The sequence below is a fragment of the Mya arenaria genome, chromosome 1, assembly GCF_026914265.1.
Source record: "Mya arenaria isolate MELC-2E11 chromosome 1, ASM2691426v1".
Classification (NCBI taxonomy): domain Eukaryota; kingdom Metazoa; phylum Mollusca; class Bivalvia; order Myida; family Myidae; genus Mya; species Mya arenaria.
The window spans coordinates 5,946,336-5,968,338 of record NC_069122.1 but is presented as its reverse complement, the minus strand read 5'-3'; the positions used below and the strand labels follow the sequence as shown (position 1 = coordinate 5,968,338).

The window sequence follows — 22,003 nt, the reverse complement described above, 5'->3', positions numbered from 1 at the left end:
GTAGTTTTAATCACTAACACAAGAAAGTACAAGGACAGTCAAAAACCCTACAGTTGTCACGTATCTGCAATTTCACTTTTGGTCTGCAGAGAAATAACATAAAGTTATTGAATGGAAATGCTTCTTTATGCCAATAGAAGTTTTCATATAGAAACACACCATTAGTGGCTGGGTCTAAATAATGGAACAATTGTCAAAATAATGATTGTTTTTTCGTTATTTCTCTTCTGGATTCTATTATAATATTTGTCGCATATATATTACAAAACATATTTTCTCTACGGTGTTATAAATGTCAACACGAGAATGTCACGAATAAAGTGAAGTATTTCTTGACACCATGACATTTAGGGCTGATTGCTATAAATTATCGCTATTTAGCTCGCGACATGACTGCTACTTTAAATGTCAAATATTCAGTAAATTATTTTATCTACTGAAACCAAATTTGTTCATAAGAGAAGTTCAAACCTGTTTTCTAGGAAAATTTTGTTCTTTAATTTTTTGTTGCTGTTGTAATTTCCCGCCTTTTCTTAAAACATATCGAGTTCTTTGGGTGTTAGCGGACAACATACGGATCAGTACATGACAGACACAAGTCCATTACTCAATTTATTAAAATATTTAAAGCATTTGCTTGTTATCAAAATGAAAGTTCACCGTAAAGGCATTGAGAAAAAAACGACTCGCCTTGTTTATTGCATGCTTTTCTTGGAGCTAACATATGGCAATATCGAAATAATTTACCTGTATAACTTATCTTAAGACTAAGTTTCCCCAGTGGTTTTAAGTGTTTCGTGACATATACACCTTTAATCCATGCTCAAGCGCAATGTAGGCTATCAATAATTCAATAATTAGCTCTATGGTGCTCGGTTGATCACGGCATGACGATCTCAACGGTTTTGTTGTTGGCGACAGTAGCAGCTGAGTCTGCCGGGGGCAACTACTTGCGGGTCCATGTGGCTGGCCGAAGAGGAGTTCGTGGCTCTGTGGTCGATGTGCATGGCCGGCTTCGTTAGCCGTGTGACGTCACCGTTTCCACACATGAGCGCGTAAACCCGTTTCAGACGTGTTAAAGAGAAATACAAAAAGGTTATCAGCAAAAAACAACACCAGAGTTATATACAACATCAAACAAAGTAATCAATCATTTTACAACTGCATTATCATATTTATTTCATTTTCAAATTTGAGCGGCAGTAAGGCATGTTGCAGCAGCTAGAGTATTAAGATACCTAAATTACAAAACGCATCTTTTCGGCTAAGGTAAAATATCTGGGACTAGAAAAATTGTTTATCAAATACCAAATACAGTGTATTATCTGATAATTACATACCGATGACAACGTGCATTCTGCAAAATACCCAGAGCGAATATCGATTATGGGCAGAAGTATCAAACGTAACAAACAGCTATTGAATACGCATTTAAAGTTTATTTTTGGAAAAATGCAGTTCAACAACTTTTTTACATGTATATCTATATATAACAAATTATGTGTATCATTTTTTTGTTGTATTTTTCTTTAAATGGCAGTAGAAACTAAATGCTAAATCATTAACCCATCTTTTCGGAACAGCGTCTTGAAAGATAGCTTGACCATTAGGGCGAATTGATTGTAACGTCGTAACGTTACATGAATGATAATGGAAACTGAAAGTGTTTGCACGGTTATATAAAGCAATATGTTAACAGAAACCGGCATGCCCGTTTTCACGATGTTTGTCGTGTTATAAAAACAATTATAATAACATAACGTTATACACCTGTCTTCACAATGTTTGTAACGCTTAACAACTCTTCACTATTATGGACAATGACACACCCTTCTTCACAATCCTGGAACAGCTACACACATCATCTTGATCATAAAAAATGACACACCTATTCTCACAATGTCTGCACTTTTACAAAGCCATTTTATGACAGACAATTACATATTCCTTTGTCATGTCTTCGATATATCTCCACGCCATTATTGTGACAGAAAATGAAACACCATTCCTCACAGTATTTGCACTGTTACACAAGCAATTATGGTGACAAACAATGACATGACTATCTTCACAATGTCCGTAATGTCCGTTCATGCATGTTTGTAATAATATTTTGCATGCGATGATAAGCTGTATATATTTACATCGAAAATAAACCTTATGTTGTTATGTTACGTAATACTACACCAGCCATTATGGTAACCGACAATGACACACCAATCCTCACAATGTCTGCAATATTACACAAGCTATTATGGTGACAGACAATGGTACACCCATCCCCACAATTGTAGCACTATTACACAGGTCAGTATCACTACAACAATCCTTCCGAACACAACCACTTAATGTTTGTTGTAGCATCGTACAATTGTTAAAATCATCACGTGACTTACACTCGCGAGAACAGCCTCGCACTGTTGAAGTGTGACTTATGTAAGTGGTTTCTGTTACCTCTAACGTTTCAAAGTATACTTTCTGAAATGATAAATTACATTGAGTGAAGACATATTTGATACCATATATTGATCGTGGACCATATTTGAAGGTGGACGGTCGAAACGGTCGTGAGCCAATAGATACCATTTGAAAACGAGAAATTCGTTTCCATGAAAATGAGTAATGCCTGAACAAGCTTGGAATATTTCAGAAACTGATCTCATACGCGTATAAAAGTTTTGAAAAATTAATGTATCATCGTCACGTTATTTAAATGCTCACCTCTGATCCAAGAGGCCGTGCGTTCATTTCGCACCAGTGTAATTCTCTTACTTATGCTTTCATGAATACGTTTTTAAAGTTAATACATCCAAAGCTTAACGAGACTCAATCTGTATCTGACATTCCTGTCCATGGAAGTATGGATAGATTCATGGAGATCTGGTATTCTTTAGAACAATAGTTTTGAATAATAATGTACGGTTTCGTGAAATGCTAGTTTTTTTGTTCTTTCAGGTCAGTTTTTAATCAAACTGAACCTGACATGCCTGTTTGGGGATGCACGATATCTTCGAGATCTTGTAGTTGACATTACTACAAAATAGGGCCTTAACCATACTGAACCTGACTCTGTTTCAGAGTTGAATGCATTCATAGATATCTAGCCTAGGATTGAATCACACTATATTTGCAATGTCTGTCCAGGGAAGCAAACAAGTGTCATGAAGGGATTTAGGTTTCCATTACAACAGAGTGGGGTTTGAACATTCTCTTTCAATTATACCGTACCTGACATGCCTGTCCAAAGTTGCACGCCTTTTTGGTGGCCTTGTAGTTTCCACTCGGGTCCTTAGAGCAATCGTCAGCAATACAGTGCCAGCACTGGATACCTTCAACTAAAAACATTGGTAAAAAATAGCCATATGAAGCACTTATATTTGTCTAGACAGCGTTCGGTTAACGTAATTGATACTATATATATATTGAGAACTATGTTTAGTATATCTTTTGTCTTACCTTGGCCATTGAATTCTAAAATTAACTTTTTTTCATTTGTATTAAACTTGATTTTAATTAAGTATACATACACTGTTTAAGTCATAATTTGGTAACAGGTATGTTTGATTGTTTCCAAGCAATGAATGGAAATGTAAAAAATAACATAACGCACATAAATTAATTTCCCATGAACTATATCATTATTCTTCTGTGTGAAATTTAGGTTGGAGTTTAGTAGTAAATTTTTTTAAGAACTTAATACTGTTAATAGTAGGATACAATGAGTATTCAATCAATGTCCGTCTCTTTCAAATTTATAGGTTAATAACACGACATATCAAATGTCTTTCCTTTAAGATAAGTAAGCAAAATCAGTGATAGGTATATAAGTAGGTAGACTTTGATACGTGTGCCTTTTAACTAGATTATTCATAAAATTGTCTGCTTGGCTCTACTTGATACTTTCCATTGTTTCATTAATAATAAGAGATGTTTGTCAAACATTATGCCCCCCCCCCCCCCTTGAGCGCCATGTTGTCAGGATTATATGGACAATTGAATGAAATATGCATGGACCGAAATGACAGCTGATTTGTCACTGTGTACATTGGATGCCATTGAGGCAGTTTTAAAAGTATGACCATTCAAAGTTTGAGGATAGAGTGTGTTATGACCATGACTTTTGACTCTATTACCTCAAAACCCATAGGAGTCATCAGCTAGTCACCAAAAATCTAAATGTCAAGTTTGAGGGCCATGGATGCAGGCATTGTAAAGTTATCACACAGACAAGCTTTTTTCATTCAAGGTCACTGTGAACTTGACCTTTGACCCAATGACTCCTAAAATCAATAAGTGTCATCTCCTGGTCAGGCCCAACTTCCATGTCAAGTTTGATGATCATAGGATCAGGCATTGTTGAGATATCACTGGTAGAAGATTTGCGTTAAAGGTTACTGTGACCTTGACCTTGACCTGATGACCCCAAAAGTCAAGAGGGGTTATCTACTGGTCAGGCCCAACCTTCATGTCAAGATTGATGACCATAGGTCAAGGAATTGTCGAATTTGTCTTCAAGGTCACTACGACCTTGACCTTTGACCCCTCAAAATCAATAGGGGTCATCTACTGGTCAGGTCCAACCTCCAAGTCAAGATTGAGGGTCATGGGTGCAGGCATTGTTGAGTCATCACTTGGACAACCTTTTAGCATTTAAGGTCACTGTGACCTTGACCTGTGGCCAATGACCCTTAAATCGATAGGGGTCATCTACTGGTCAGGCCCAACCTCAAGGTCAAGATTGAGAGCCATGGGTGCAGGCATTGTCGAGTTTTAACTCGGACAACTTTTACCATTCAAGGTTACTGTGAACTTGATCTTTGGCCCGATGACCCCCCAAAACAATAGGGGTCATCTACTGGTCAGGCCCAACCTCCAAATCAAGTTTGAGGGCCATAGGTGCAGACACTGTCGAGTTATCACACAGACAACCTTTTACCATTCAGGGTCATTGTGACCTTAACCTTTGGCCGAATGACCCCTTAAATCAATAGGGGCCATCTACTGGTCAGGCCCAACCAACAAGTCAAGTTTGAGGACCATGAATGCAGGCATTGTTGAGTTATCACTCGGACAACTTTTACCATTCAAGGTCACTTTGACCTTGACCTTTGGCCCAATGACTCCCTCACAAAAAAATAGGGGTCATCTACTGGTCAGGCCCAACCTCCAATTCAGGCCATGGGTGCAAGCATTGTCGAGTTATCACATGGACAACCTTTTACCATTCAAGGTCACTGTGACCTTGACCTTTGGCCTGATGACTCCCAATAACAATAGGGATTATCTACTGGTCAGGCCCAACTTCCGTATCAAGTTTGATGACCATAGGTCTAAGCATTGTTGAGTTATCACTCGGACAAGCTTTAAAAAAAAATTACTTTGTTGAGGTTAGTTGTATTGCTTTCACCGTTTCTTGTCACTAGAACGCTGGGTAGTAGTTAAAACATTAACGAAGACCCTGTTTAGAGTCATAAGGTTAAAACCTAGCAGACACTTAAACAAACAAGGACAGACTACACATGGATAAAATTATATGTATTTGTAAATGTTGAAGTTTTTGTAGTACCACCGCACCAATCCACGGCCTATACACTAAGCCGTTCGATCGTATGTCACCAACCACGTCCGATTGTCCTAATACAAGTTTTGTTGTTAGAAATTATTTATTTCTGATTTGTCAATTAATTTGTTTTATTAAACGTGAGCAAAGCTGATTCTCTAAACTTAATTAGGAAGACGGCTGATCCAATTCCCAAATGAGTTTGTATACTCCCTAATTGACCCTAACTGCAGTTGACCACTCAAAGTGTTTCTTAATTCCCTTTAATAATTTAACGAACTCAAGTAATGCCTAACCTAACATTACAATAATCATTTGTTTTACTGGCTTTCGCCACAAGAATTGGCTTGTCAATCCATAATTTCAGTTAAGTACAATTTAGCTAAACCAAACTATTTTGATAGAAATTTAGTCAAGACACTAATTAAACTTTTTCTGTGAAGAACTTAAATAATCTATCAGCGGTTGACGAGTGCCGAAGCCGATAAATATGGGTAAGCTATTACTTGTCCATAATTTCTCAGAATATATAATCGACACCTTCTGGTAACGGTAACGAAGCTCCTATGAAATTATATGCTATCTCAGTTTGACCACTTAGTAGCTAAAGAAAGGAATAATGACCTAAACAGAAATGAATTAATATTGGCTAGGGTTATTGTCTTACATTTTAAGTGGTCAACGAATTAGAAGATTCACTTTGCACATGCATAGCCTAATCTAAGAGTTAATGGGCTTAAGGGCTTGTTTACCAGAAGTCCCCGCTGTTTATTGATCTATATACGTAAACTGTTAAACATGTTTCAATGGAGTACCGCATTTGATCTTGGGGTTCACCGGGTTTTCTACCTCAACCTTTCACTAAGCCGTTACCTATTGAAGGTTAAAAAATAGGGCTTAACCTCTTGAGCTCATAAAAAGGTGTACTATCGCAATCATTGCGAAAACAAAACTGAGACATAATCTTGCATGGATTTGCGTTTATTTATAAGAACATATACCCTATTGTTAATACTGTGTTTACGATTTTAAATCGGACAAATTTCATCAATTCAAACAAAATAACGTAATATGTATCAAAATATGTTTTCTGTACTCACGGCTACTTACACATCATCGACTAAACTCAAAAGATGCATAATTTGAAATTACCTCTCATTTATTGATCTGAGTTCAGTCTTATAAATGGTTGCATAGCAAAATACGTTAAACGTTATTTCTCATTAAATGCATTGTGTATATTTTGCAAATGTTTTTAAACACCGGAATAAATGGACTTAATCTATTTATATCAGACTGAGATTTGAGTTTTTAGAACTTCCTCATGTATTCAATACAATGCCGGAACAATCTTGGCTGTATGTAATTTTGCATGAACACGGGGCCCGAAATTTGCATAGTATAAAACACCTAGCAATCGGTCTGAACCGGCGCGGGAATTGCAGTGATGATATATGTTTTAGCCGTTCTAGACCGGCTTTTGCAAATCTTTGCCCTCCTTTTACGGTAGTAAAAGAAGCAATGACGAAACGCTAGGTTGTTTTCAAGAGTCTACCAAGGTGGGGAGAGGCTTATTTACCCTCGCCATCGGGTTATACCTATTCGGCGAGCAACCAATGTTCTATGATAACGAAAATACCAATTCGACGATGTTTCGTTTAAGCAATTTACAATCACTCTTCGTTTGAATGAATGAAGTGTGCTTAATAGAGAGAAAGATGCGTTGTACGAAAAAAACATGGTGTTATAAATACTTTGAACGACGTGGAGGTCCTAAAACTGGAGATTGTTTTTAATGTCTCAAAAATTCATTTGTTTAATCGCAGAAATCTCTTGAATGTTATGTATTGCTAGTGAAGGAGTTGCAGAATAGTTTTAATCACTAACACAAGAAAGTACAAGGACAGTCAAATACCCTACAGTTGTCACGTATCTGCAATTTCACTTTTGGTCTGCAGAGAAATAACATAAAGTTATTGAATGGAAATGCTTCTTTATGCCAATAGAAATTTTCATAAAGAAACACACCATTAGTGGCTGGGTCTAAATAATGGAACAATTGTCAAAATAATGATTGTTTTTTCGTTATTTCTCTTCTGGATTCTATTATATTATGTGTCGCATATATATCACAAAACATATTTTCTCTACGGTGTTATAAATGTCAACACGGGAATGTCACGAATAAAGTGAAGTATTTCTTGACGCCATGACATTTAGGGCTGATTGCTATAAATTATCGCTAATAAGCTCGCGACATGACTGCTACTTTAAATGTCAACTATTCAGTAAATTATTTTATCTACTGAAACTAAATTTGTTCATAAGAGAAGTTCAAACCTGTTTCCTAGGAAAATTTTGTTCTTTAATTTTTTGTAGCTGTTGTAATTTCCCGCCTTTTCTTAAAAAATATCGAGTTCTTTGGGTGTTAGCGGACAACATACAGATCAGTACATGAAAGACACAAGTCCATTACTCAATTTATTAAAATATTTAAAGCATTTGCTTGTTATCAAAATGAAAGTTCACCGTTAAGGCATTGAGAAAAAAACGACTCGCCTTGTTTATTGCATGCTTTTCTTGGAACTAACATATGGCAATATCGAAATAATTTACCTGTATAACTTATCTTAAGACTAAGTCTCCCCAGTGGTTTTAAGTGTTTCGTGACATATACATCTTTAATCCATGCTCAAGCGCAATGTAGGCTATCAATAATTCAATAATTAGCTCTATGGTGCTCGGTTGATCACGGCATGACGATCTCAACGGTTTTGTTGTTGGCGACAGTAGCAGCTGAGTCTGCCGGGGGCAACTACTTGCGGGTCCATGTGGCTGGCCGAAGAGGAGTGCGTGGCTCTGTGGTCGATGTGCATGGCCGGCTTCGTTAGCTGTGTGACGTCACCGTTTCCACACATGAGCGCGTAAACCCGTTTCAGACGTGGTAAAGAGAAATACAAAAAGTTTATCAGCAAAGAGTTATATATAACATCAAACAAAGTAATCAATCATTTTACAACTGCATTATTATATTTATTTCATTTTCAAATTTGAGCGGCAGTAAGGCATGTTGCAGCAGCTAGAGTATTAAGATACCTAAATTACAAAACGCATCTTTTCGGCTAAGGTAAACAATCTGGGACTAGCACATCCTAGTCTCTTAGTTCAAAAAAATTGTTTATCAAATACCAAATACAGTGTATTATCTGATAATTACATACCGATGACAACGTGCATTCTGCAAAATACCCAGAGCGAATATCGATTATGGGCAGAAGTATCAAACGTAACAAAAAGCTACTGAATACGCAAGTTTATTTTTGGAAAAAAAGCAGTTTAACAACTTTTTTACATGTATATCTATATATAACAAATTATGTGTATCATTTTTTTTGTTGTATTTTGCTTTAAATGGCAGTAGAAACTAAATGCTAAATCATTAACACATCTTTTCGGAACAGCGTCTTGAAAGACAGCTTGAGCATTAGGGCGAATTGATTGTAACGTTGTAACGTTACATGAATCATCATGAAAACTGAAAGTGTTTGCACGGTTATATAAAGCAATATGTTAACAGAAACCGGCATGCTCGTTTTCACGATGTTTGTCGTGTTATAAAAACAATTATAATAACATAACGTTTTACACCTGTCTTCACAATGTTTGTAACGCTTAACAACTCTTCACTATTATGGACAATGCCACACCCTTCTTCACAATCCTGGAACAGCTACACACATCATCTTGATCATAAAAAATGACACACCTATTATCACAATGTCTGCACTTTTACAAAGCCATTTTATGACAGACAATTACATATCCCTTTGCCATGTCTTCGATATATCTCCACGCCATTATTGTGACAGAAAATGAAATACCATTCCTCACAGTATGTGCACTGTTACACAAGCAATTATGGTGACAAACAATGACATGACTATCTTCACAATGTCCGTAATGTCCGTTCATGCATGTTTGTAATAATATTTTGCATGCGATGATAAGCTGTATATACTTACATCGAAAATAAACCTTATGTTGTTATGTTACGTAATACTACACCAGCCATTATGGTAACCGACAATGACACACCAATCCTCACAATGTCTGCAATACTACACAAGCTATTATGGTGACAGACAATGGTACACCCATCCCCACAATTTCAGCACTATTACACAGGTCAGTATCACTACAACAATCCTTCCGAACACAACCACTTAATGTTCGTTGTAGCATCGTACAATTTTTAAAATCATCACGTGACTTACACTCGCTAGAACAGCCTCGCACTGTTGAAGTGTGACTTATGTAAGTTTTTTCTGTTACCTCTAACGTTTCAAAGTACACTTTCTGAAATGATAAATTACATTGGGTGAAGACATATTTGATACCATATATTGATCGTGGACCATATTTGAAGGTGGACGGTCGAAACGGTCGTGAGCCAATAGATAACATTTGAAAACGAGAAATTCGTTTCCATGAAATTGAGTAATGCCTGAACAAGCTTGGAATATTTCAGAAACTGATCTAATACGCGTATAAAAGTTTTGAAAAATTAATGTATCATCGTCACGTTATTTAGATGCTCACCTCTGATCCAAGAGGCCGTGCGTTCATTTCGCACCAGTGTAATTCTCTTACTTATGCTTTCATGAATACGTTTTTAAAATTAATACAACCAAAGCTTAACGAGACTCAATCTGTATCTGACATTCCTGTCCATGGAAGTATGGATAGATTCATGGAGATCTGGTATTCTTTATAACAATAGTTTTGAATAATAATGTACGGTTTCGTGAAATGCTAGTTTTTTTTGTTCTTTCGGGTCAGTTTTTAATCAAACTGAACCTGACATGCCTGTTTGGGGATGCACGATATCTTCGAGATCTTGTAGTTGACATTACTACAAAATAGGGCCTTAACCATACTGAACCTGACTCTGTTTCAGAGTTGAATGCATTCATAGATATCTAGCCTAGGATTGAATCACACACTATTTGCAATGTCTGTCCAGGGAAGCAAACAAGTGTCATGAAGGGATTTAGGTTTCCATTACAACAGAGTGGGGTTTGAACATTCTCTTTCAATTATACCGTACCTGACATGCCTGTCCAAAGTTGCACGCCTTTTTGGTGGCCTTGTAGTTTCCACTCGGGTCCTTAGAGCAATCGTCAGCAATACAGTGCCAGCACTGGATACCTTCAACTAAAAACATTGGTAAAAAATAGCCATATGAAGCACTTATATTTGTCTAGACAGCGTTCGGTTAACGTAATTGATACTATATATATATTGAGAACTATGTTTAGTATATCTTTTGTCTTACCTTGGCCATTGAATTCTAAAATTAACTTTTTTTCATTTGTATTAAACTTGATTTTAATTAAGTATACATACACTGTTTAAGTCATAATTTGGTAACAGGTATGTTTGATTGTTTCCAAGCAATGAATGGAAATGTAAAAAATAACATAACGCACATAAATTAATTTCCCATGAACTATATCATTATTCTTCTGTGTGAAATTTAGGTTGGAGTTTAGTAGTAAATTTTTTTAAGAACTTAATACTGTTAATAGTAGGATACAATGAGTATTCAATCAATGTCCGTCTCTTTCAAATTTATAGGTTAATAACACGACATATCAAATGTCTTTCCTTTAAGATAAGTAAGCAAAATCAGTGATAGGTATATAAGTAGGTAGACTTTGATACGTGTGCCTTTTAACTAGATTATTCATAAAATTGTCTGCTTGGCTCTACTTGATACTTTCCATTGTTTCATTAATAATAAGAGATGTTTGTCAAACATTATGCCCCCCCCCCCCTTGAGCGCCATGTTGTCAGGATTATATGGACAATTGAATGAAATATGCATGGACCGAAATGACAGCTGATTTGTCACTGTGTACATTGGATGCCATTGAGGCAGTTTTAAAAGTATGACCATTCAAAGTTTGAGGATAGAGTGTGTTATGACCATGACTTTTGACTCTATTACCTCAAAACCCATAGGAGTCATCAGCTAGTCACCAAAAATCTAAATGTCAAGTTTGAGGGCCATGGATGCAGGCATTGTAAAGTTATCACACAGACAAGCTTTTTTCATTCAAGGTCACTGTGAACTTGACCTTTGACCCAATGACTCCTAAAATCAATAAGTGTCATCTCCTGGTCAGGCCCAACTTCCATGTCAAGTTTGATGATCATAGGATCAGGCATTGTTGAGATATCACTGGTAGAAGATTTGCGTTAAAGGTTACTGTGACCTTGACCTTGACCTGATGACCCCAAAAGTCAAGAGGGGTTAACTACTGGTCAGGCCCAACCTTCATGTCAAGAGTGATGACCATAGGTCAAGGAATTGTCGAATTTGTCTTCAAGGTCACTACGACCTTGACCTTTGACCCCTCAAAATCAATAGGGGTCATCTACTGGTCAGGTCCAACCTCCAAGTCAAGATTGAGGGTCATGGGTGCAGGCATTGTTGAGTCATCACTTGGACAACCTTTTAGCATTTAAGGTCACTGTGACCTTGACCTGTGGCCAATGACCCTTAAATCGATAGGGGTCATCTACTGGTCAGGCCCAACCTCAAGGTCAAGATTGAGAGCCATGGGTGCAGGCATTGTCGAGTTTTAACTCGGACAACTTTTACCATTCAAGGTTACTGTGACCTTGATCTTTGGCCCGATGACCCCCCAAAACAATAGGGGTCATCTACTGGTCAGGCCCAACCTCCAAATCAAGTTTGAGGGCCATAGGTGCAGACACTGTCGAGTTATCACACAGACAACCTTTTACCATTCAGGGTCATTGTGACCTTAACCTTTGGCCGAATGACCCCTTAAATCAATAGGGGCCATCTACTGGTCAGGCCCAACCAACAAGTCAAGTTTGAGGACCATGAATGCAGGCATTGTTGAGTTATCACTCGGACAACTTTTACCATTCAAGGTCACTTTGACCTTGACCTTTGGCCCAATGACTCCCTCACAAAAAAATAGGGGTCATCTACTGGTCAGGCCCAACCTCCAATTCAGGCCATGGGTGCAAGCATTGTCGAGTTATCACATGGACAACCTTTTACCATTCAAGGTCACTGTGACCTTGACCTTTGGCCTGATGACTCCCAATAACAATAGGGATTATCTACTGGTCAGGCCCAACTTCCGTATCAAGTTTGATGACCATAGGTCTAAGCATTGTTGAGTTATCACTCGGACAAGCTTTAAAAAAAAATTACTTTGTTGAGGTTAGTTGTATTGCTTTCACCGTTTCTTGTCACTAGAACGCTGGGTAGTAGTTAAAACATTAACGAAGACCCTGTTTAGAGTCATAAGGTTAAAACCTAGCAGACACTTAAACAAACAAGGACAGACTACACATGGATAAAATTATATGTATTTGTAAATGTTGAAGTTTTTGTAGTACCACCGCACCAATCCACGGCCTATACACTAAGCCGTTCGATCGTATGTCACCAACCACGTCCGATTGTCCTAATACAAGTTTTGTTGTTAGAAATTATTTATTTCTGATTTGTCAATTAATTTGTTTTATTAAACGTGAGCAAAGCTGATTCTCTAAACTTAATTAGGAAGACGGCTGATCCAATTCCCAAATGAGTTTGTATACTCCCTAATTGACCCTAACTGCAGTTGACCACTCAAAGTGTTTCTTAATTCCCTTTAATAATTTAACGAACTCAAGTAATGCCTAACCTAACATTACAATAATCATTTGTTTTACTGGCTTTCGCCACAAGAATTGGCTTGTCAATCCATAATTTCAGTTAAGTACAATTTAGCTAAACCAAACTATTTTGATAGAAATTTAGTCAAGACACTAATTAAACTTTTTCTGTGAAGAACTTAAATAATCTATTAGCGGTTGACGAGTGCCGAAGCCGATAAATATGGGTAAGCTATTACTTGTCCATAATTTCTCAGAATATATAATCGACACCTTCTGGTAACGGTAACGAAGCTCCTATGAAATTATATGCTATCTCAGTTTGACCACTTAGTAGCTAAAGAAAGGAATAATGACCTAAACAGAAATGAATTAATATTGGCTAGGTATAAAACACCTAACAATCGGTCTGAACCGGCGCGGGAATTGCAGTGATGATATATGTTTTAGCCGTTCTAGACCGGCTTTTGCAAATCTTTGCCCTCCTTTTACGGTAGTAAAAGAAGCAATGACGAAACGCTAGGTTGTTTTCAAGAGTCTACCAAGGTGGGGAGAGGCTTATTTACCCTCGCCATCGGGTTATACCTATTCGGCGAGCAACCAATGTTCTATGATAACGAAAATACCAATTCGACGATGTTTCGTTTAATCAATTTACAATCACTCTTCGTTTGAATGAATGAAGTGTGCTTAATAGAGAGAAAGATGCGTTGTACGAAAAAAACATGGTGTTATAAATACTTTGAACGACGTGGAGGTCCTAAAACTGGAGATTGTTTTTAATGTCTCAAAAATTCATTTGTTTAATCGCAGAAATCTCTTGAATGTTATGTATTGCTAGTGAAGGAGTTGCAGAATAGTTTTAATCACTAACACAAGAAAGTACAAGGACAGTCAAATACCCTACAGTTGTCACGTATCTGCAATTTCACTTTTGGTCTGCAGAGAAATAACATAAAGTTATTGAATGGAAATGCTTCTTTATGCCAATAGAAATTTTCATAAAGAAACACACCATTAGTGGCTGGGTCTAAATAATGGAACAATTGTCAAAATAATGATTGTTTTTTCGTTATTTCTCTTCTGGATTCTATTATATTATGTGTCGCATATATATCACAAAACATATTTTCTCTACGGTGTTATAAATGTCAACACGGGAATGCCACGAATAAAGTGAAGCATTTCTTGACGCCATGACATTTAGGGCTGATTGCTATAAATTATCGCTATTAAGCTCGCGACATGACTGCTACTTTAAATGTCAAATATTCAGTAAATTATTTTATCTACTGAAACTAAATTTGTTCATAAGAGAAGTTCAAACCTGTTTCCTAGGAAAATTTTGTTCTTTAATTTTTTGTAGCTGTTGTAATTTCCCGCCTTTTCTTAAAAAATATCGAGTTCTTTGGGTGTTAGCGGACAACATACGGATCAGTACATGAAAGACACAAGTCCATTACTCAATTTATTAAAATATTTAAAGCATTTGCTTGTTATCAAAATGAAAGTTCACCGTTAAGGCATTGAGAAAAAAACGACTCGCCTTGTTTATTGCATGCTTTTCTTGGAACTAACATATGGCAATATCGAAATAATTTACCTGTATAACTTATCTTAAGACTAAGTCTCCCCAGTGGTTTTAAGTGTTTCGTGACATATACATCTTTAATCCATGCTCAAGCGCAATGTAGGCTATCAATAATTCAATAATTAGCTCTATGGTGCTCGGTTGATCACGGCATGACGATCTCAACGGTTTTGTTGTTGGCGACAGTAGCAGCTGAGTCTGCCGGGGGCAACTACTTGCGGGTCCATGTGGCTGGCCGAAGAGGAGTGCGTGGCTCTGTGGTCGATGTGCATGGCCGGCTTCGTTAGCTGTGTGACGTCACCGTTTCCACACATGAGCGCGTAAACCCGTTTCAGACGTGGTAAAGAGAAATACAAAAAGTTTATCAGCAAAGAGTTATATATAACATCAAACAAAGTAATCAATCATTTTTACAACTGCATTATCATATTTATTTCATTTTCAAATTTGAGCGGCAGTAAGGCATGTTGCAGCAGCTAGAGTATTAAGATACCTAAATTACAAAACGCATCTTTTCGGCTAAGGTAAACAATCTGGGACTAGCACATCCTAGTCTCTTAGTTCAAAAAAAATGTTTATCAAATACCAAATACAGTGTATTATCTGATAATTACATACCGATGACAACGTGCATTCTGCAAAATACCCAGAGCGAATATCGATTATGGGCAGAAGTATCAAACGTAACAAAAAGCTACTGAATACGCAAGTTTATTTTTGGAAAAAAGCAGTTTAACAACTTTTTTACATGTATATCTATATATAACAAATTATGTGTATCATTTTTTTTGTTGTATTTTGCTTTAAATGGCAGTAGAAACTAAATGCTAAATCATTAACACATCTTTTCGGAACAGCGTCTTGAAAGACAGCTTGAGCATTAGGGCGAATTGATTGTAACGTTGTAACGTTACATGAATCATCATGAAAACTGAAAGTGTTTGCACGGTTATATAAAGCAATATGTTAACAGAAACCGGCATGCTCGTTTTCACGATGTTTGTCGTGTTATAAAAACAATTATAATAACATAACGTTTTACACCTGTCTTCACAATGTTTGTAACGCTTAACAACTCTTCACTATTATGGACAATGACACACCATTCTTCACAATCCTGGAACAGCTACACACATCATCTTGATCATAAAAAATGACACACCTATTCTCACAATGTCTGCACTTTTACAAAGCCATTTTATGACAGACAATTACATATCCCTTTGCCATGTCTTCGATATATCTCCACGCCATTATTGTGACAGAAAATGAAATACCATTCCTCACAGTATGTGCACTGTTACACAAGCAATTATGGTGACAAACAATGACATGACTATCTTCACAATGTCCGTAATGTCCGTTCATGCATGTTTGTAATAATATTTTGCATGCGATGATAAGCTGTATATACTTACATCGAAAATAAACCTTATGTTGTTATGTTACGTAATACTACACCAGCCATTATGGTAACCGACAATGACACACCAATCCTCACAATGTCTGCAATACTACACAAGCTATTATGGTGACAGACAATGGTACACCCATCCCCACAATTTCAGCACTATTACACAGGTCAGTATCACTACAACAATCCTTCCGAACACAACCACTTAATGTTCGTTGTAGCATCGTACAATTTTTAAAATCATCACGTGACTTACACTCGCTAGAACAGCCTCGCACTGTTGAAGTGTGACTTATGTAAGTTTTTTCTGTTACCTCTAACGTTTCAAAGTACACTTTCTGAAATGATAAATTACATTGGGTGAAGACATATTTGATACCATATATTGATCGTGGACCATATTTGAAGGTGGACGGTCGAAACGGTCGTGAGCCAATAGATAACATTTGAAAACGAGAAATTCGTTTCCATGAAATTGAGTAATGCCTGAACAAGCTTGGAATATTTCAGAAACTGATCTAATACGCGTATAAAAGTTTTGAAAAATTAATGTATCATCGTCACGTTATTTAGATGCTCACCTCTGATCCAAGAGGCCGTGCGTTCATTTCGCACCAGTGTAATTCTCTTACTTATGCTTTCATGAATACGTTTTTAAAATTAATACAACCAAAGCTTAACGAGACTCAATCTGTATCTGACATTCCTGTCCATGGAAGTATGGATAGATTCATGGAGATCTGGTATTCTTTATAACAATAGTTTTGAATAATAATGTACGGTTTCGTGAAATGCTAGTTTTTTTTGTTCTTTCGGGTCAGTTTTTAATCAAACTGAACCTGACATGCCTGTTTGGGAATGCACGATATCTTCGAGATCTTGTAATTGACATTACTACAAAATAGGGCCTTAACCATACTGAACCTGACTCTGTTTCAGAGTTGAATGCATTCATAGATATCTAGCCTAGGATTGAATCACACACTATTTGCAATGTCTGTCCAGGGAAGCAAACAAGTGTCATGAAGGGATTTAGGTTTCCATTACAACAGAGTGGGGTTTGAACATTCTCTTTCAATTATACCGTACCTGACATGCCTGTCCAAAGTTGCACGCCTTTTTGGTGGCCTTGTAGTTTCCACTCGGTCCTTAGAGCAATCGTCAGCAATACAGTGCCAGCACTGGATACCTTCAACTAAAAACATTGGTAAAAAATAGCCATATGAAGCACTTATATTTGTCTAGACAGCGTTCGGTTAACGTAATTGATACTATATATATATTGAGAACTATGTTTAGTATATCTTTTGTCTTACCTTGGCCATTGAATTCTAAAATTAACTTTTTTTCATTTGTATTAAACTTGATTTTAATTAAGTATACATACACTGTTTAAGTCATAATTTGGTAACAGGTATGTTTGATTGTTTCCAAGCAATGAATGGAAATGTAAAAAATAACATAACGCACATAAATTAATTTCCCATGAACTATATCATTATTCTTCTGTGTGAAATTTAGGTTGGAGTTTAGTAGTAAATTTTTTTAAGAACTTAATACTGTTAATAGTAGGATACAATGAGTATTCAATCAATGTCCGTCTCTTTCAAATTTATAGGTTAATAACACGACATATCAAATGTCTTTCCTTTAAGATAAGTAAGCAAAATCAGTGATAGGTATATAAGTAGGTAGACTTTGATACGTGTGCCTTTTAACTAGATTATTCATAAAATTGTCTGCTTGGCTCTACTTGATACTTTCCATTGTTTCATTAATAATAAGAGATGTTTGTCAAACATTATGCCCCCCCCCCCTTGAGCGCCATGTTGTCAGGATTATATGGACAATTGAATGAAATATGCATGGACCGAAATGACAGCTGATTTGTCACTGTGTACATTGGATGCCATTGAGGCAGTTTTAAAAGTATGACCATTCAAAGTTTGAGGATAGAGTGTGTTATGACCATGACTTTTGACTCTATTACCTCAAAACCCATAGGAGTCATCAGCTAGTCACCAAAAATCTAAATGTCAAGTTTGAGGGCCATGGATGCAGGCATTGTAAAGTTATCACACAGACAAGCTTTTTTCATTCAAGGTCACTGTGAACTTGACCTTTGACCCAATGACTCCTAAAATCAATAAGTGTCATCTCCTGGTCAGGCCCAACTTCCATGTCAAGTTTGATGATCATAGGATCAGGCATTGTTGAGATATCACTGGTAGAAGATTTGCGTTAAAGGTTACTGTGACCTTGACCTTGACCTGATGACCCCAAAAGTCAAGAGGGGTTATCTACTGGTCAGGCCCAACCTTCATGTCAAGATTGATGACCATAGGTCAAGGAATTGTCGAATTTGCTTTCAAGGTCACTACGACCTTGACCTTTGACCCTCAAAATCAATAGGGGTCATCTACTGGTCAGGTCCAACCTCCAAGTCAAGATTGAGGGTCATGGGTGCAGGCATTGTTGAGTCATCACTTGGACAACCTTTTAGCATTTAAGGTCACTGTGACCTTGACCTGTGGCCAATGACCCTTAAATCGATAGGGGTCATCTACTGGTCAGGCCCAACCTCAAGGTCAAGATTGAGAGCCATGGGTGCAGGCATTGTCGAGTTTTAACTCGGACAACTTTTACCATTCAAGGTTACTGTGACCTTGATCTTTGGCCCGATGACCCCCCAAAACAATAGGGGTCATCTACTGGTCAGGCCCAACCTCCAAATCAAGTTTGAGGGCCATAGGTGCAGACACTGTCGAGTTATCACACAGACAACCTTTTACCATTCAGGGTCATTGTGACCTTAACCTTTGGCCGAATGACCCCTTAAATCAATAGGGGCCATCTACTGGTCAGGGCCAACCAACAAGTCAAGTTTGAGGACCATGAATGCAGGCATTGTTGAGTTATCACTCGGACAACTTTTACCATTCAAGGTCACTTTGACCTTGACCTTTGGCCCAATGACTCCCTCACAAAAAAATAGGGGTCATCTACTGGTCAGGCCCAACCTCCAATTCAGGCCATGGGTGCAAGCATTGTCGAGTTATCACATGGACAACCTTTTACCATTCAAGGTCACTGTGACCTTGACCTTTGGCCTGATGACTCCCAATAACAATAGGGATTATCTACTGGTCAGGCCCAACTTCCGTATCAAGTTTGATGACCATAGGTCTAAGCATTGTTGAGTTATCACTCGGACAAGCTTTAAAAAAAAATTACCATTAAAGGTCACTGTGACCTTGACCTTTGACCCGATGAGCCCTAAAATTTATAGGGGTCATCTACCGGTCAGGCCCAACCTTCCTATCAAGTTTGATGACAATACGTCCAGGAATTGTTGAGTTCGGACAAGCTTTGGTCTACCGACCGACCGACCGACCGACATGTGCAAAGCAATATACCCCTCTTCTTCGAAGGGGGGCATAACAATATATGGTCCATTTAAGTACAATATAAGCATTTACACGAACGCCATAAATTATATCATGCATAGCTTTTCAAATCATTGAGTGGATTGCCAAATTGTGAGCTTACCTATTGTCCAAATTGTGCTCATAAGAGCAATCGTCTGAAGAACTTCCATCTGCAGTGTGTGCGAGTCTACGTGTTGTATTTAGAAATAATGCAGTTGTGGTATATCCTATTCATTGTTCAACTTTGTATGTGTATCATATACATTGTTTAACTTTGTTTGTATACCCTATCTATTGTTCAAATTGCTCATATATCCGAAATGTTGCTCAACTATGTTCGTTTACTCTATAATTTGTCCAACTGTATCCCTGTATCCGACTTAATTCGTACACATAGTGCATTTAGATCCAAACGTAAGCTTTACTTCAAAAATATTTACCACTGGTACAGTAATTATTACTGCAACTGAATTTGTAACCCTTTATAGTAGATCCCCGATCCGCGTTCATTAAATCTTTAAATCTTACATTTTTTCAAAGGCATTATTAAGAGATCATTTTCCCCATTTCTCGTTGTTTCCCTTCTGGCATCATATTTGTTCTTGCTATGATAAATTCTGTGCCGTTTGTAATGTATTGGTAGTTCTCTCTCGGCCAGCGTAAATGAAGTTAGTTGGTGTATACCAACGTGCGATGTAATGAACAATGTATTCGTTGATAATAGGCCTTATCAAATTGGCTTCGCTAAATAACTTTGTTGAGGTTAGTTGTATTGCTTTCACCGTTTCTTGTCACTAGAACGCTGGGTAGTAGTTAAAACATTAACGAAGACCCTGTTTAGAGTCATAAGGTTAAAACCTAGCAGACACTTAAACAAACAAGGACAGACTACACATGGATAAAATTATATGTATTTGTAAATGTTGAAGTTTTTGTTGTACCACCGCACCAATCCACGGCCTATACACTAAGCCGTTCGATCGTATGTCACCAACCACGTCCGATTGTCCTAATACAAGTTTTGTTGTTAGAAATTATTTATTTCTGATTTGTCAATTAATTTGTTTTATTAAACGTGAGCAAAGCTGATTCTCTAAACTTAATTAGGAAGACGGCTGATCCAATTCCCAAATGAGTTTGTATACTCCCTAATTGACCCTAACTGCAGTTGACCACTCAAAGTGTTTCTTAATTCCCTTTAATAATTTAACGAACTCAAGTAATGCCTAACCTAACATTACAATAATCATTTGTTTTACTGGCTTTCGCCACAAGAATTGGCTTGTCAATCCATAATTTCAGTTAAGTACAATTTAGCTAAACCAAACTATTTTGATAGAAATTTAGTCAAGACACTAATTAAACTTTTTCTGTGAAGAACTTAAATAATCTATTAGCGGTTGACGAGTGCCGAAGCCGATAAATATGGGTAAGCTATTACTTGTCCATAATTTCTCAGAATATATAATCGACACCTTCTGGTAACGGTAACGAAGCTCCTATGACATTATATGCTATCTCAGTTTGACCACTTAGTAGCTAAAGAAAGGAATAATGACCTAAACAGAAATGAATTAATATTGGCTAGGGTTATTGTCTTACATTTTAAGTGGTCAACGAATCAGAAGATTCACTTTGCACATGCATAGCCTAATCTAAGAGTTAATGTTATTAGCCTTTTGTTGTTTTCTTTTAATTTTGTTTTCATGTCTAAGAGCCAATTATGCACCTTTACTTGCAGACCTCTTTTTATACTGCTATGAAAGTGAATATATGTTAAAATTATTTAAGTCTGGAGATCAAGCTCTTGTTGATAAATTCAGTAGCACGTTTAGATATATTGATGATATTCTAAGTTTAGATAATCCTGTGTTTACAGATAACATTCATTCGATATACCCTTCACAATTGCAACTTAATAAATCTAATACTTCCGTTTTAAAAGCATCCAATTTAGATTTGCAACTAGAAGTAAAGGATGATATATTGAGCATCAATCTTTATGATAAACGTGATGATTTTAATTTTAAAATAATTAATTACCCTTCTGTAGATGGTGATGTTCCTATTTCACCATCGTATGGTGTTTTTATTGCACAGTTAATACGATTTGCTAGAATATGTACAGATGTTCAGCTCTCACAGTAAACTTATGACGCAAAAACTTCTAAAACAGGGTTTGCGATATTTTGAAGGAAAACTTTCTCTAAATTTGTTAATGGTCATTATAATCTCATATCGAAGTACAATAGTAGTGTTAAATCGCTCATTGCTGATATTATTGCTCATCCCGTTTTTTATTGTGC

At 36.9% G+C, this 22,003-nt stretch overlaps 1 protein-coding gene across 2 annotated transcripts; it reads right to left on the bottom strand.

Moving 5' to 3' along the window:
- Positions 1-1,433: 1,433 nt before the first annotated feature.
- On the bottom strand, positions 1,434-20,364 carry LOC128234932 (uncharacterized). 2 transcript variants are annotated; one of them, XM_052949575.1, is made up of 5 exons: positions 19,819-20,364; positions 10,668-10,774; positions 8,177-9,916; positions 3,229-3,335; positions 1,434-2,478 (listed from the first exon to the last, which is right to left on the bottom strand). In XM_052949575.1, the coding sequence occupies exons 1-3, from the start codon at positions 19,865-19,867 to the stop codon at positions 9,662-9,664; spliced, it is 411 nt and encodes a 136-aa protein (XP_052805535.1). In that variant the 5' UTR covers positions 19,868-20,364; the 3' UTR covers positions 1,434-2,478; positions 3,229-3,335; positions 8,177-9,661. The 2 variants fall into 2 exon arrangements, 1 of the variants encoding a protein (XP_052805535.1); XR_008261070.1 differs by lacking the exons at positions 1,434-2,478; positions 3,229-3,335; positions 8,177-9,916; positions 10,668-10,774 and adding exons at positions 16,399-16,607; positions 17,359-17,464.
- Positions 20,365-22,003: the final 1,639 nt, after the last annotated feature.